At 43.9% G+C, this 12,741-nt stretch overlaps 1 protein-coding gene across 1 annotated transcript in view; it reads right to left on the bottom strand.

The window, feature by feature from the left end:
* RNF169 (ring finger protein 169) overlaps positions 1–12,741 on the bottom strand; it is an 84,476-nt gene continuing 71,735 nt past the window's right edge. The window contains exons 5-6 of the mRNA XM_080816824.1: positions 7,226–7,325; positions 1–6,615 (exon numbers count right to left, since the gene is read on the bottom strand). Of these exons, the coding sequence (XP_080672950.1) occupies positions 5,446–6,615; positions 7,226–7,325 (1,270 nt within the window). The 3' untranslated portion in view covers positions 1–5,445. The remainder of the gene's footprint in view (positions 6,616–7,225; positions 7,326–12,741) is intronic.

Here is a 12,741-nt window from a genome sequence, read left to right as displayed (position 1 = left end):
AGGTGGGAAGAAGAAAGGCCCTACAACTCTGTGTGTACAGACTGAGAGTAAAACAGCACATGGGGAGAAACAACAAAAACAAAACCATTAGGTGGCATTGAAGATAATTTTTTCCCCTGGGTAGTTCTCCATTCTCTCCTTAGGAATTTAAGGTGAAAGGCTAGACCTACTGACAGAGGGGCCCTGCTCCCACTGGTGGCATAGTTGGAGGGTGGACAGGGCCACCCAGGGAGACTCTGACTGCCGCCCTCCAGACCCAGGGCCCAAAAGTTACTCTTGAGCTCTAACGACTTCATCTTTGAGGAGTGCATTGCCTGTTTTTATCACCTATTAAGTGAGAAAAAAAAAAAATGAATAAGCCTGGCCTTCGCTCGGTTTTGTCCAACTAGTTGATAGAAGACTCCAGAAAGGGTAGAGAGGAAGCCTGCCACTCTTATTAACAAGACATTAAGGAAGCATTTACTCACAAATCAAAGTGTGTAAATATTTTTCTTAGGAAGAATAAAAATACTGATAATACATAGAACAATGTGCACATTCAGTCTTGGCACTTTTTCTTCAATTTAACCAATCTCTAAGCTGATCATGACCTCTGCTTATGTCTCTTTTCTCTGTAGAACAATCTTTTTCCAAAAATTACAGTGGATAACAATCATGTGTACAGATGCATTTTCTTTATCTTTGGAGGAAAAGCTATTCAGCAGCAGCTTTCCCTAGAATCTCGACCCCCTCCCCCATACCTGCTTTGTCACTGATTCGCAAGAATTTATAAGCAACTATGCTTACTTCTAAAAAAGACCACTCCATGGGTTGACGGGGAAAAGGCTGGCTGAGGAAGGTAAGTCCCTAAGGAGTTCTTGATTTTTCAAAGAACAATGAAGGGCTAGCTGGGTTTTAACCCTTGGTTAAAATGATGACTAGTCCAATCAAAATATATAACTTCCCAAGATTCCATATTCACATTAGTCACCTCGTGGGGTTTTCTCTATCTGGGTGTGTGTTCAGGCGATATAGGTATATTTTAATTCTAACTGAAAAATTTTAGAAGCAAAAGCTATTAAAAAGCCTTCTATATCATTTGGGTGTCCTCCTCATTAGCAAAGTGTGTGTGTGTGTGTGTGTGTGTGTGTGTGTAATTTAAACGGACTATTTACTTAGATCCTAGAAAACTAAAATATAAAATAGGGCATAGCACAGTGGACCTCATGTTCCTTATTTCTTAGGGAAAAGGGCAGCAGGTGGGCAAGTTTGATCTGAATGACTTCCATGCCCTTTCCAGCCATAGCATTTTAGGATTATAATCCAGCTTTCAATTTTTCTTTCCTTCCTCCCCCGCTGGTTTTCCATCTCAATGAAAAGCCAGGCAGGAAAAAGGAAAAGGAATCCAAAGTTGCTGCCAGCTGTGGGGAGAGGTCTGGTTGGGAAAGAGGTGAGCAGGTCGGTGAGTTGGGATGTGGGCCTCCTCTGACCCTGTCAGTGATCCCCGCCCTGCCTCACTTCCTGGCGCTTGTGCAAAAGCAGCTCCTGGAGAGATTATTGTCCTGTGTCACTGGAGAAGAAAATTCATTCTCCTCTGGTAAAATTACTTAGGAAATGGAAAGCAGTGCTGCAATTAAATTCAGAAATATTGATGGGGGCTGCGGGGGGGCAGGTCTAAAATGTTCAAGGCAGCCTGCTGGATGCTGGACAGTATCTTAAATGGGGCCATCCGAGATGGTCACTATGAAGAAGTGCTCTTTCATATGACCATGAACAAACTCCAACCACCTAGACATTCAAATACATTCCATTAGAGACCGAGCTCAAGAGCAGGGGCTGTCCTTTCCATCTTGTATCTCCACGACCCAGTATAGGGTTGGCACAAGTTCGAAGCTCAGGAACGTCTGTCAAGTGGAATAGGAAGGGTGAACAGCACAGCCTTCGGTCATCAGCTTCACCAGTCAAGAGCAGTGGCAGCTTCCCATCTTAGTTTGTCACTTTATACTCAGACAGCAATTAATTAAGCAGCTTTAATCTCTTAAGGGCATTTTTCTTTTAGGGAAAATGAGCAAAAACAAAAACAAAACCCTAAAAAAACAAAATCAGAAGGCATTCATCACCAGTTCTTCCTTCAGACAAAAATCTAAAACTTAAATTAAAAAAATAAGAAATAGAGCCACTTACAAAAGGTTTTCCTGGGAAGCTTCAGCCAAGACGAATTAACCTTTTAAAAAGAGGCAATTATATGAAAGGGTCCAAGGGCTGGATGCTTAATCCTCTGTTTGACACGGATCCAACAAGCCCAGATGACTCCTTCCAGTAGATAATCAACGCGTCACGAACATGCTGCTCACGGTGTTCCCCACTCTATGGAAAAGGGCTGAGAGCCCCCTTCTCAGGGCACCGCATTTCTTGGATTTCCCATCAGAATGACCTTCATCCTCCAACCTCTCCTAACTTCCCCTTTAATAAAAACCAAACCAAACCAAACAACACAGAATGCCTATACTCAAGGAGCAGAGCTCGTAGGACGTGGGAGATTTGTATGATAAATCCTATTCCAATGATTTGTGAGACATGTTTGTTTTGTGAAAGTGTCTTTCTCATTCTCCCTCACCAACCCTCCTCATCACTCTGTTTTCCCTTCTTGTCTTTCTCTTTCTCCAAATAATTCATGTCAACAAGCAAACAAGCAAGCAACAGGATACAGACATTTTTCATAAGGAGAAAGTGTTCAGGTTTTAGTTAAGTAGGGGAAGCATCTTAAAATACAGATAATACCTTAGTGGGTTTTTCCTCCTCCAAAGCCGAGCAGATGAGAGGTTAAGCCCTGTCACTCCTTAACCTAAACTGCTTTCCCTCCACAGCAAGGACTCCAGCTCAGCCGGAAGTCTGGACAACTGTCAGGCCCCCTCTGGACACAACAGGAGGTGCAAGGGGGAAAGTCAGGAAGCTGGATCTAGCATTTGGAATACTCACCTCACAGGAGGGAGCTTTGCACTCAGCACCTGAACCTAAAATTCCTTGCTACTGCTATGTGACTTCTTAAAACAAAAGTATGACTTTGGGGAAATATTTAAAATATATATATTTTTCTATTAAAAATATTTATCTTTTTTTCCAGAACCAAAAATCAGTTCCAACTGAAATGTTTTTTTCAAATGACTGGAGACATAGAAAAAAGGTGGTAAGTGGAAAAAGAAGTGTCTTTGCTACCACCGAGTGGAAGAGCCCCCCGGGGGGATGTTCGCTCAGGCCAATGAGCAGTTCTAGGAAATGGCAGGAACTGAGGCTTTTTCTCTAAGGGCCTTTAGTGAGTCACCTCCCCCTTCCTCCGCAGACCAGCACCGGCTCTGCTATCCTGGGGACTGACTGTCCAGCAGCCTGTGGAGGCCTGTGCTGCTGGCAGGGCCTGGAACCAAAGTGGTGCGCATACAAAGGAAGGAGATGGACGCATGTTTTTTAAACACACATCTGCACGTGTGCACACACACAGACACACAGAACACATACATTCAAGTGAGGGACACTCCCACCTAAGTAGTCACCGAGGAGGTTCCACATATCTCAATGATGACCAAAACGCTCGCATCATCTCTGGAACTTCTCTCTGGAAACTATTCATGAGCCACAGGAGGAAATGGCTCCAACTGCTTGACGGCTAGACCTCGTCTGTAACTCCGAACACTCCTGACCAACCTTCTCTTCTAGAGGCTTCAAACAGCTTTTGACTAGTTTCAGACTTAAAATTCTCCCTCCTGTCACCACATAGCTGCCCTGAGAAGAGGGGGCAAAAATCTCCTGAGAGGAATCAAATGAAGGTGATACAGGAAATCCCTAGTCACCAGGGGAGTCACCACTCTGGATCTCCGTTTCTGCCTTAGTCAGAGGAGGAGGGTGGAAAAGGTGACCATTAAGGTCCCTTCCAATTCTAACATCTTAGGAGTCTGTATTTCTAGATGTTTTTAGATGCTGAGGATGGTTCCAGAAATGTTTTTGCCAATGGCAACATCATTGGAAAATCTGTGCAGTATCCTGCTGGAGCCACTCAAGGGGGACAACACACACTGGGATACAGAAGCTCTAAAACCTTCGTTAAATTGCCAGTCACATGACTTTATAGGAACAGCTCGTACATGCACAGGGAATGCCAGCCCATCTGAGATTCCCTAAAATCATCTCTTAATCCCTACTCTCAATGAGCCCAGACGGGCAGAAGCACCAAGCACCACCAGGGATGCAAAAGACACATGGTGTCAGCTCCTAAGGAAAGTAAACCCCAAAGGTCCATGGGACTGAATTTACCAGCTGCATCCAGCCAGATACCTTGTTTCCACAGTATGGAGTTTCAGCATCACTCTTGCCTGACTTCTGGACAAATTTGGGGGGATTTTAGATCAACATTGCAGATAACCCTTGGACATGTGGAGAGTAGTAATGAAGTTCAACTGTAGTTTGTCTCACAAGGTGGAATCCCCTCCACCCCACCCCCCTGCCCAGAAAACAGAAAGCTGTAAAGTGGGGGGCCGGGCAGGCAGAGAAGGGTGGATATCTGCACAGTACTTTATAGCTCCCATCGATCTCAACTCTCTGCCTGTGGATCTTGCACAATTGGTACTCAAATGCTCGGTCAGCTTTCTCTAGGCTCCCCTGGCAGGCCCCTGGGTTGCTGTCCATTATGGCAACCTATTGAATGTGTTAGTGTGAAAAATCTCTGGGATCTGTTGTCAGGAGCCCCAACGGTCAGCTGGGCTTTGCCACTTAGTGAAGGACAGGACCCGACTGTCCGCCCTGCAGTTCCAGCCTAGAAAATGGCAGTGATCCCACTTACAGGTGAGGCTCCTGGGAAGACCAGACTGAACGATGACCGTGAATGTGGTCTGTTGACTACAGGGCATTAATCCAATGTTAGTTTTTACACGGGGAAGGTAAATTAACTTTTGTAGTAGGGTAAACTCAACTGATTTCATTAGGTGTATTTACTTGCAGCACAGGTAAGGAAAAGGGGGAACATGATCTTTTGGGATCTGCCAAAGAGCGACACTGCTCCACTTCTCTAAGAGGGAGGGAACTCCTTTTTATCTGCAAGGCTGATTTAAAATAACACCCTGTTGAAAGAAGTCAGGAGATCTGTCCGTTTCAGAAGGTATCCCCTGCCTCCTCTACCATCTCTAACTCTGGCCCCTGTGCTCCCGCATCTCGTTCCAAGTGAGTGCTGCCAGATCTGGCCCAGAAGCCCTCAGGGCTGGGGCTCTCTTAGGGGTGAGGCGTGCTTCTGGCCTCCGTCACCGAGAGGCAGAGACACAGCATCCTTGGACAGAGACCACAAAGGCCCTGGGACCTCTCCAAACCGTAGCAGACAGCGTTTTGCCGTGAAAAGAAACCCAAAGTGAGAACACTCAGCTCTTCAGGATAAATGATCAGGCCCAGAGGCCTTGTGAGAACAGGTCACATGTTCCTGGGGCACTACTTGGCCCCGGCCACGTGGCTGGACCTCAGGAGATACTGATCCACGCTCCCTTTCCGCCGGCTCACAGTCCGCCTCTCGCTGTCGAATATGCGTTGCAGCTGCAGGGCCAGCCGCCGGTCCTCCTCCTCCTGCCGCAGCTTCTGTTCCATCTCCCGCAGGGCTGGGCCCGCCTCCCCGCCGCTTGGCCGCAGTTTCTTCAGGGAGCCATTCTGTTCCAAGTGCTTGGTCTTACAGTGTCTTTTCCGGCCCCGGCGCAAGGAAGGAAGGGGCTCCTCGCCGAGGCTGTCTGCCAGCACACCATTGGGCAGGTCAAAATGATTGGCGGTCTTCAGCTGCTTCTTTGTTTTGAGGACCGCCCCCAGAACGCTATTTTTGGGTAGCGCGGAATGAACCACCGGGTTTTTCACGGTTGTGCTCTGACAGCTGGTGTCGGACTTGGCCTCTGGGGTGGGCCCCGGACCTTCCTCCTGCTCTCTCTCTGAGGAAGTCCCACTGGCGCCCACACGCGGTTCTGAAGAGCAGCGGGGTTCCGATGCAACCTCTGGGCTCCTTTTACTCTCGCTGCCGGCTTCCACTTTTGTTTGGCTCACGGAGGGGAAAGAATCGAGGCCAGTGGGGGTGGGTCCGGCACACGCAGAGAGGGCCTGCCCACCAGCCAGTCTCGTCTGGAAAGCCAGAGGTGGCTTTTCCTTGCTAGAATGGGTAACTTCGGACACTACTAAGTCTTCCCCTGTTTCTGGAGCCAGGGATGTGAGGGTGGCTTTTGAAAGGGTCTTTTTGATCTGCCGCTCCTGAAAGATCTGTTCCCACTTTTTGAGGATCCTTGGGCTAGCCTCGTAAGAAGTCTGCTTCTGCAGGCTTCTGTTGAGGTTGCGGGGTGTTGATTTGATGATGAGGGGACTGAGCACCCGGCCATCGGGGAGTCTCTTGGGAGGAGTACAGGGTGAGCAGACAATGGGCTTGAAATGGTTTAGCTCCTCAGAGATGCTGTCGTTGCTCTCAGGACTGATGGAGCGCTCTGGCTTATGCAGAGAAGCCAAGGATGAGAGGGAGCTGAAGGGGAGACGTTTTTCGACAGTTAAGTCTGGGGCCGAGAGGCAGCGGTTGTTCTGAGTGGACAGGAGGACGCCAATGATGGGGTTGGAGCCTGGGGCCATAGCTGTGACCTAAAAGAGGTTAAAAAGATTCTATAGACATGCATATAGACATACTGTTTCTCTTCACAGTTCCTTCATGATGGTAGGAGGAGGATAGCAGGGGAAGGCTAAGAAAAGGGATCAAGGGTGACAGAAGCGTAAGAAAGGGGGAAAATCCCTAACCAGAACACACACCATTTGCAGAAATTCCTACACACCTCAAACAATTAATAAAATTGAAAACCTACAGGGAATAAGACTGATGAATCACTGAACTCTACTTCTGAAACTAGTAATACACTACATGTTAATTCATTGAATTTAAGTTTAAAAGAAATCCAAAAAAAAAAAAAAATAAAGGGAAAGGGAGGGGAAGGGAAGGAAAAGAAAAGAAAACCCACAGGGGAAAAAAACTCAACTAGAACTTTCAAAAAATTCTTCTACTGGCCTTCAATTCCACCCATGTGGCTACTAATTCAAACTCTCGTCCTTCACATTTATTTGCAAACTTCTTCAACATGATCAGTATGCCTGGGACCCACTGTGCCTCTGCTCATCTGGAATAGTGTCTTCCGTGGCCACGTGCAGGAAGCCACCGGATGGGAGCGGAGAGCTCCAGAAGCCCGAGTCTGCGGTGTACCTTGGTTTTGCTGGTTGGGGCTGCTCGGAGTCGGCTCTTTGCTCTGTCTTGAGCAGTGTCACTGCAGCTCTGACTCCTTTCCACCTTGGAATTTAAGTTCCTAAATAAATAAACACAAGACAGTCAAAAGGATATGCTAACTAAGGAAAAAGAATGACAATCTCTTCTGTGCTTTCAAAGCCAAGTGCCAAGAAAGACATTCCCTTGGGAAGCTACAACAGGAAATCAATTAGTTTACTAACGAACATGCTCTAAGAACAAATCCTGTCAAAAGTACTTTTGCTTTAAGCCTTTGTTTCCAAACTAGACCCCGCTTAAATGATAAAAGGCTGTTCCAGGTTGTTCTGCTCCTGCTTAGAGAGATGTAGGGATCCTCTCCCTTCTTTAATAGGGTGGATCCAGTGTTAAAACCACCGATACAAACAACAAATTTTTTTAGGCCCAAACGTCTCCTCAAGCAATCTGTTAGCCACGAAACAAATATTTAAGTACTTACAAAATACATAGCAGTCACTAAACTTTTAAGTAAGGAGTCAAAATTAAATGCAGTCTCTTCCTTAACTCATTACCTTTGAGCTTCGGAAGGCCTAAATCCTGGTGAATAAAGGGATTTCAAGGACACATGGTTTTTTGGTCTTAATCATGCAACATTATAACCCAATCCAACCCCACAGTACCCGTATGATAACATTAATCTTACTGTGTAAGAATTATATGCAGATGACTGTTACCTACCCCGCTGACAAGGGGGGACTGTAGGAATTTTTTTTTTTAAGTCGGGATTATCTTATTATTCACCTTTTTTTCCTATTTGTGCCTCATATATGGCCGGTGAGAATAATGCTTTTACCACCAATGTGTCCAGCTGTTACTTTACCTGTGCTGCAACTCTATGCAACAAGCATTTATCATACACTTCCTATATGCCAGTCACTGATAAGCACCATGTGGGCGCTGGGAATACTGAGAAAAATGACATAGTTTAGGGTCTTCACGGAATCAGAGTCCAGTGGGGCAGACAAATAAATAATTCAGCATAATACAGTGAAATGGTACAACAATAAAAGTATGTCTAGGAGACAGAATGGCATGAAAGAGTCATGAAGTACCTGGGATGGAGTGAGAGCAGGGCTGGAAAAGCCTCCCTGTGGCACATGTATTTTGAAGGATCAATAAAAATTTACCAGAAGTCAAGGTGGATGCGGATGATCCCAAGCAGAAATTATTTCCTTGAATGATTTTATTTAGCTTTAGAATGAACTACATCATCACAGCTACTCTTTTGTAGCAAAAGATTTACTTTTTTTAAAAGTTTCGGTATGCTAGGATTAGCTCAGAAAACTTACAAAGGAGGAAACAAGGTACATTTCCAGGTGTCTCTCCTCTCCCCACATCTCTAGCAAAGTCCTGTCCTACCTGCCCTCAGTGGCTTCTATTCTAGCATTTCTGTGCTGTTCCTCCCCTTCAAAACCCTCTCATCCTCTGTCTCATCATCTTGCTATATGGTTCCATCTGTTATACTCATCTAGGCCACGTTATCAATAAGAAAATATGATGGCCAACCTGCATATGTCTAAACTTTGTCAAGAAAATTCAACACTGAACCTAAGCGAATAATGTGAGCATCGTACTGTCTAGTGGGAAATGTGTTTTGGAACAGATAGGGAACTTCAACATCACCCTACAAAGGCAGCTGCTTAAAAATCAGCTTGGTTCATATTTTACCTAGAACAGTATTGAAATTCTTTTGCATTCCCACCACTCACAGAAACCATCAGTGGTGTAAGCTGCCCGGAAGTTAAGTGGATGACAGATTACAATGCTGGAGTGAACAACATAGACTTTGGGTCAGGTGGCATCAACATAGGGCTGAAAGAGAAAGCATTACTATTTCAAATATGTGACTTGTTTGGCATCATTCCATTGGAGTAACAGTAGACATTTAGAGAAAAGGGATTTTATGACCAACATAAGAAAGAACATTGTAACTTTTATTAGAACGGTTCACCGATAGCTGCCTTGGGAGATGCTGAGTTCCATATCATTACAGGTGCTCAAACTGAGGCTGGACCCATACTTTAAGGTCCAAATATTCCATAATTAAAAATCAGCTTAGGAGCGCCTGGGTGGCTCAGTTGGTTAAGCATCTGCCTTCGGCTCAGGTCATGATCCCAGGGTCCTAGGATCGAGCCCCGCATCGGGCTCCCTGCCCAGCAGGGAGCCTGCTTCTCCCTCTACCTGATGCTCCCCCTGCTTGTGCTCTCTCTCTCTCTCAACCTCTTTCTCTGACAAATAAATAAATAAATAAAATCTTTAAAATAAATAAATAAATATTAGATTAATATAATTTTTAAAACAGGCTATGTATCCTTATTTTCAGCAGTAGCAGTTGAATTGAAGACTCTTGGCTACATGCCCCAATTATCAGATGTACAAATCACAGCCACCTATCTGGGGAGAACCTCTTCACATGCCCCCTAAACTCCATTCTGCTGAAAGAAAAGGCCCAGAGAGGAAACCTGTAGTTGCACAGTTGAGCACACAACAAGGACACCCAACATAGTTTCTGACAATTTAAAATCTATTTGGTAAACCTCGGTATGGCTGACACTGCCATTGTGTCTCCCATTTGCCTGGTCAGCCGATTTCACTGAGCAACAGCTCTGTGCAAAGCAAGAGAGACAGACTGATGAGAGATAATCTTGACCCACGGGAGCAGCCAGTCAGTGAAGTCTACCATATATGTCACAGAAGTACTGTAAGAGAGCAGTAATTGTACAGCTAAACTCTTCAAGAATTTCCTTCTGAGAGTTTCATAGTTTCCGCCCTTCCATTTAGGTATCTGATGCAATCTGACTTCTCTCTTGTATTTGGTGTGAGGCTGGGGTCCAACTTCATTCCTTATTTAGCATGTGGCTATCCAATTGTGGTCCCAGCACCTAAATGAAGACTATTCTTCCCCCCACAGAACAGTCTTGGTACCCTTACTGAAAATCAGCTGACATATGGGTTTATTTCTGGACTCCCAATTCTGTTCCACTGATTGATATATCTACCCTTATTTCAGTACCACCCTCTTAATTACTGTAGTATGCCATAAATTCTGAAATCAGGCAGTGTGAGTCCTCTACCCTTGATCTTTTTCAAGACTGTTTTGGCTGTTTGGGATCCTCTGCAATTTCATATGTGAATTTTCAGATCAGCTTGTTCGTTGCGGCAAAAGAGGAGACTGTAATTTTAATAAGTATTACAATGAATCTATAAAACAAGTTGGGGGATATTGGCATCTTAACAATGTTAAATCTTCTAATCCATGAACATAGACAGTCTTTCCCTTCATTTAAGTCTTCTTCAACTATTTCAACAATGTTTTGTAGTTTTCACTTTATAAGCCTTGTACCTCCTTGGTTAAATTTACTCATGACTATTCTATTCTTTTTGATCCTATTGTAAATGGAACTGCTTTCCTAATTACATTTTCAGATTGTTCATTGCTATTAGTATAGAAATGCAACTGATTTTTGTGTGGTGATCTTCTAGCCTGCAACTGGTTACATTTATTAGTGTTAATAGTTTTTCCAAAATTCTATTATTTTTTAGGATTTCCTAGGAATAATATCATGTCATCTGTGAACTGAGATAATTTTACTTCTCCCTCTGTAATCTGGATGCTTTTTCTTTTTTTCCAGCTTTATGAGATATCACTGACATATAATATTGTATACATGTAAAGTGTACAATGGGTTGATCTGATACACTTATATATTGTGAGATGATTACCATAGTAGAGTTAACATCTCCATCACCTCACATAATTACCATTTTTTTGTGGTGAGATCATTTAACTTCCAAGTATACTTGAAGGAAGCTTTCTTTCAAGTATAATACAGTATTGTTAACTCTAATTACCATGTTGCACATATGATGCCCAGAACTCACAATGGAAGTGTACCCTTGACCAACATTTCCCCATTTCCTCCATTCTCTGACAACCATGTTTCTACCTTCTGTTTTTATGATTTGACTTTTTTAAGATTCCACATATAAGTGATACCATACAGGCAGCATCTTTCTCTCTTATTTTACTTAGCATAATGTCCTCAAGGTCCACCCATGTTGTTGCAAATGGCAGAATTTCCTTCTTTCTCATAGCTGAATAATATTCCACTGTGTGTGTGTGTGCGTGCATGTGTGCGTGTATGTACAGATACCACATTTTCTTTATCTATTCATCCATGGATGGACACTTCCGAGAGTTTCCATAGCTTAGCTATTGTGCATAATGTTGCAATTAACATGGGAGTGCATATACCTCTTGGAGATCCTCATTTCATTCCTTTGGATGAAATATTCATTCATGAATGAAATATTTCATTCCTTTGGATGTATATCCAGAAGTGGGATTGCTGGATCATATGGTAGCTGTTTTCATTTTTTGAGGAAACTCCAAACTGTTTCCACACTAGCTGTACCAGTTTGCATTCCCACCAGCAGTACACAAGCACTCCCTTTTCTCCACATCCTCACCAACACTCATCTCTTATTCTCTTGAGGATAATAGCCTAACAGGTGTGAGGTAATAGCTCACTGCGGTTTTGATTTGCATTTCTCTGATGAATAGTGATACTGAACATCTTTTCATGTACCTGTTGGCCATTTTTTTTTTTTTAAGATTTTATTTGAGAGAGAGAGAACAGGAGAGCAAAAGCAGGAGGAGTGGCAAGGGGAGAGGGAGAAGCAGGCTCTCTTTTGAGCAGGGAGCCCGATGCAGGGCTCTATCCTAGGACCCTGGGATCATGACCTGAGCTGAAGGCAGACACTCAACCAACTGAGCCACCCAGGCACACCCCTGTTGGCCATATGTATATGTCTTTGAAAATAATGCCTATTTAGTTCCTCTGCTGATTTTTCATTTGGGTTGTTTGGGGGGTTTTTGTTAACTATTGGTGTGTGTGTGTGTGTGTGTGTGTGCGCGCGCGCACGCGCGCAGGTGCGCACAACATGCTATTGAATTGTATGAGTTCCTTAAATACTTTGGATATTAACTTCTTATCTGATAGATGATTGACAAATATTTTTTCCCATCCCTCAGGTTGCCTTTTCATTCTGTTGACTGTTTCTTTTGTTGTAAAGAAGACTTTTAGCTTGAAGCAGCCCCACTTATTTCCCTTTTTGCTTTTATTCCTTATGGTTTTGGTGTCACATCCAAAAAAATTATTGCCAAGACCAATATCAAAGAACTCTTCCCCTATCTTTTCTTCTAGGAGTTTTACACTTTCAGGTCTCATGTTTAAGTCTTTAATCTATTATAAGTTAGTTCTTGTGAGTGGTGTAAAATAGGCATCCATTTCATTCTTCTGCATGTGATCATGCAGGTTTCCCACTACCATTTGTTGAAGAGACTGTCCTTTCTCCACGGACTATTTTTGGCTCCCTTGTCTAACATTAGCTGACCATACATGCACTGGTTTATTTCAGGGCTCTTGCTTCTATTTCTTTGGACTATTTTTATGGCA

Source organism: Martes martes (assembly GCF_963455335.1).
Source record: "Martes martes genome assembly, chromosome: 10".
In the NCBI taxonomy this organism is placed as follows: domain Eukaryota; kingdom Metazoa; phylum Chordata; class Mammalia; order Carnivora; family Mustelidae; genus Martes; species Martes martes.
This window is presented reverse-complemented; position numbering and strand designations above follow the sequence as displayed.